General features: G+C 61.4%; 1 protein-coding gene across 1 annotated transcript in view; it reads right to left on the reverse strand.

The window, feature by feature from the left end:
* Positions 1 to 2,823, reverse strand: part of MED24 (mediator complex subunit 24) — a 17,324-nt gene extending 14,501 nt beyond the window's left edge. Inside the window, 2 exon segments of the mRNA XM_029958447.1 lie at positions 224 to 354; positions 2,654 to 2,823. Coding sequence (XP_029814307.1) covers positions 224 to 354; positions 2,654 to 2,783 — 261 coding nt within the window. The 5' untranslated portion in view covers positions 2,784 to 2,823.
* Between the last annotated feature and the right edge of the window lie 1,338 nt (positions 2,824 to 4,161).

Consider the following 4,161-nt stretch of genomic DNA (forward strand, 5'->3'; position numbering starts at 1 on the left):
CGAGTGCGGAGGCTCTCGGGGGGCAGAATTCCCACCCCGGGCGGTGGCAGAGGCTATTTATGGAAACATCCCTGCCTGGGGCACGCGCTGAGCCCTCCTCCACCCGCCCCAGCTCTGGAAAGGCTCAGGTGGGGGACTTGGGGTGTCTGCCCAGCCCAGGACAGGCTCAGATGGGGAATTTGGGGTGTCTGCCCACCACCAGCATCCCAGTTTCTTTGTTAACCTCGCTGGGGCTGGGAGGTGTCCCACAGTAGTGCCAGTAGGTCCTTACCTGGGAGCTGATGGCATATTTCAAGTAGGACAAGATGAGTGGGTTTGGGGATGGCCCGATCATGGCCTGTTCCAGGAGAGCCTCTGCAAGGAAAGAGAGGGGCCGGGGGGTCCCAGGTCAGCATGTGGGGACACAGGTACACACAGACACACTGCTCTGCCCTCACCCCAGAGTGAAGCTGGCAAAGCCCAACTGTGCCAACCACAGTGACTCCGCACCACTTTTCCCCAAAATTCACCGAATCCCACAACTTTCTAATCCCCGATGGCACAAGCCAGTGAATAATTCAGGCTTAGCCTCCTGCTAACTCAGCTCTCCCAGGCACTCTGGCCCCAAAACTGCGCCTGCTGCTCTCCGAACACATTCCCCTCCCTCCCACCTCCTGCCCCGCAGCCTCCACCGAGTGGCTTTTGCGCGGGCACCCGGGGCTGAGCTCGGGGCTGCCAGTCCCCTGCGCTGGGCCCGGCCCTGCCCGTCTGGCCCTCGGTGGCCCGAGGGGCTCTGCCCGTCCCATCTGCTCAGCCAAGCCTTTAATTGCCCATTTGAGCCATGGCAGAGCGCAGGAAGCACCTCCCCGAGCAGGCCCCGGGCTGTGGCTCGGGCTGCAAGTAGGTCAGAGCACCCAGATGTAAAAGGGGGAGCAGCAGCCGGGTGGGAAGTTGTCGCCCCAAAGCCGAGGAGGAGCCGCCGGCGGATCCCGAGCGCGGGAGCAGGAGACTCCCTGGGTCTCGCTCCAAGGCTCAGACCTGGGCCAAGAGCGTCTGGGATGAGGACAGAAGGTGGTGGCAGCCGTCCCCTCCCCAGCCCAGCCAGAGTTCGAGCCAGCCACGATGCTGCTCCCCCGCTGCAGACGTGTCAGCAGCGATCTGCCGGCCCTGCCGTGAGCCCGGCAGCCCGTGCCAGCTTTCCCTCCTTTGTACTTCCAAAGCTGAAAGGCACAAGCTTAGGGAAGGACAGCTTCGGGCACTGTGGTGAGGAAGGGAGCTGCTGTTCCAGCCATGGGGGCCTCGGGAATAGGCTCTCCCTGTGTGCTCGGAGTCGGGGTTGGCATCCTGCCTTTGGGGCTCCCAAAAGGAAAAGGGGACATGGCTCCTTCCCCTCCTGGCATATGGGCTGCCCCCAACAAAGCCTGGGCTGCTGAGCCTTCTTCTGGCTGAGTGTGGGCCAGGAGAAACCTGTTCCTACAGAAATCATAGGGAATTACCATCTCTAGCCCTGTTTTTGGGGATACGCAGACGAGCCCATGCCAAGCACCCCACAGGTCCTGCTGCCAGCGGAGCAGGAGCTGGTGCCACCAGGGTGGGAACAGGCACCAGGGAGCCCCAGGGACCAGCTGGGCAGCAGCAGGAATGGCCCTCCAGCCAACCACCCCCACACCCAGCAAATCCATCCAAAGCAAATCCATCTCCCCACAGCCACAGCTCCTGCTCGGCCCCTCCAGCCCCACATCAGAGGGGACAAACCCAGCCAGAGCAGCTCAGGGTGTGACAAAACCCAGACACTGTCAGAAAATCCACTGGGAGGGTGGAGAGAGGGGAAAAATATCCACTGGGGAAAGATTTCCCCCTTGGAAGCATAAGATCTGCTGCCTGTGTGGGGCTGGTTCCCTTTAAACCCCCCAGAGCAGCAATCCCTGGCTCTGTTTATTTATCCAGGGACGTGCTGCACATGGAAAATCCCAGCACCAAATTTCTATAATTAGCAGGAGAGCCTGGCAAATCTTTAAACCAAAGGTCCCAGCCTTTGGCAGGATTTGTGTGAAATGCCCTTGAACTGGACTGGGAAAAGGAACCCCCCCCAGCCAGGGTGGGAAGCAGCCTTGGGAGCAGCAGCTGGCTCCTGTGCAGGGAAAGAACCAGGGAATCAGGGAATCATTAAGGCTGGAAAGACCTCGAGCATCACCGAGTCCAACCTTTAACCCAGCACTGCCATGTCACCACTAGTCCGTGCCCCCAAGTGCCACATCCACATCTTTCTGAACCCTTCTAGGGATGGTGACTCCACCACAGCCTGTTCCAATGCCTGACCACCTTTTCCACAAAGAAATCTCCCCTAATATCCAGTCTAATTCCCTCCTGGCAAAACTCAGTCCCAAAAGCCAGGCTGCATGGACTCCTGAACCCTCACAGGGGGAAAAAGGAGGGGAATGACCCCAAAATGGATCCAAAGGGCTGGGGGAACACTCAGGAATGGGCTAAAGGGGTTGGGAAAGAGCATTTTGGCATGAAAAGTAGTGTGGGAAGGGGGTGGAGGGGCCCAAAATGCAACAGGGACCTCCAAAACACCCTTGTCTGCAGCCCAGAGGGTTGACACCCCAAAACCCACCCCCAGAACACCTCTGTGTGCCCAGTGAGGAGGGGAAAGCCCCCCAGCCCCCCGGACCTGCCAGGTTGAGGATGTCCCAGGTAGCTCCGCGGGGGAAGAACCGCTTCATGTTTATGGCCCATTGGTAGTCGCTCCATCGCTCCTTCCAGGCCTGAAGGATGGCCTGCTTCAGGTTCACCACCTTCATGGTCGCCCTGCGGACGGAGAGCTCAGGGGGGACGGAGCCCTCTCCCCCACCGGGAAGGGTCCTGTGACATCTCTCTCAACCCTAGTGACGAGCTTTTGTCGCTCCGCGTGTTCGTCCACGCCAGGGGCAGTTGGGCCGGCGGGGAGCGCGGCCCAGCGGCCTCCGGGAGCACGGGCGAGGGGCCCGCCCCTCTTCCCCGGGCCGGGGGTGCTCCGCGCGGGACGCTCGGAAGACCGCCCCAGTGAGCCCGCAGTTCTCCCGCGCTCCCCCTCGCGCCCTACCGTTGTCCCGCGCCTCCGAGCGCCTCCTTAGCGCGCTGGCACCGCCATTGGCGGCACCTTGCCAACAAGCGCCGCGCGTCCTGCGAGGCCAGCAGGGCAGGCCCGGGCGGGGGGGTGATGGGAGTTGTAGTTCGAGAGGCGGCTGGGGCGAAGGACATGGGGGTGGAAATGGGACGGGGGTGGAAATAGCAGGAGTGAGTGTGCAAATACGGGTGGGATGTGCAGACACGGAGTGTGTGAAAACAAGGTGGGTGGAGCGGGGTTTGAGTGTGAAAAACTGGGTTGTGCAAACGGGGTGAGTGTGAAAACGGGGGGTGACTGTGCAGGCGGGGGGAGGGAGAAAACAGGAGGGTGGGTGTGAAAACTGGGAGGGGGCAAACACGGAGGTGTGGGTGTGAAAACGGAGGGGGTTGTGCAAACGTGCGGGTGAGTGTGCAAACACAGGAGTGAGTGTGCAAACCCGGGATTGGCAAACAAGGGGGTGCAAGACAGGGTGTAACTGGATGAGTGTGCAAACGGACACCCACGTGTGGGAGGGCAGGCGTGCACACAGGCACGCGTGTGTGAGCTGCCTTCCCTCCCCCACGCGTGTGTGTGCGCCCAGGGCCACGTGTGCACCCAGACACATCTGTAGATGCGCCGGGAGTGTGCGTGTTCCTGCACACGTGTGCACACGCACGCAGACACACGTGTGCTCCTGTGTGCAGGCAGAGGCCCATGGACAGGGTGCACGCAGGTATCTGTGCATGGGTGCAAACACACACAGGTGTGCACACGTGTGTGCCTGCACGTGTGTGATCAGAGGTGCGTGCACAGACACGTGTGTGCTCCCGTGTGCAGACACAGACATGCATGGGCAGGGTGCACACACCTGTGTAGAGACACAGGTACCCACCTGGATACACACACACACACAGGTGTGCACAGGAGTGTACTGCAGACACACGCGTGTGCACACACGTGTCACAGCCATGGGCTTGGGCTGCCCACCCACCCCTTCCCTGCAGCACCAGCAGCTAAAAATATCCCCAGGGACGGTGCCAGCCATCGCCATGGCAACGGGAGGATGGGGAGCAGGGCTGGGGGGGGCAGCCCCC

The sequence above is a fragment of the Manacus vitellinus genome, unplaced genomic scaffold (genome assembly GCF_001715985.3).
Source record: "Manacus vitellinus isolate BGI_N305 unplaced genomic scaffold, ASM171598v3 scaffold_158_pilon, whole genome shotgun sequence".
Lineage (NCBI taxonomy): Eukaryota > Metazoa > Chordata > Aves > Passeriformes > Pipridae > Manacus > Manacus vitellinus.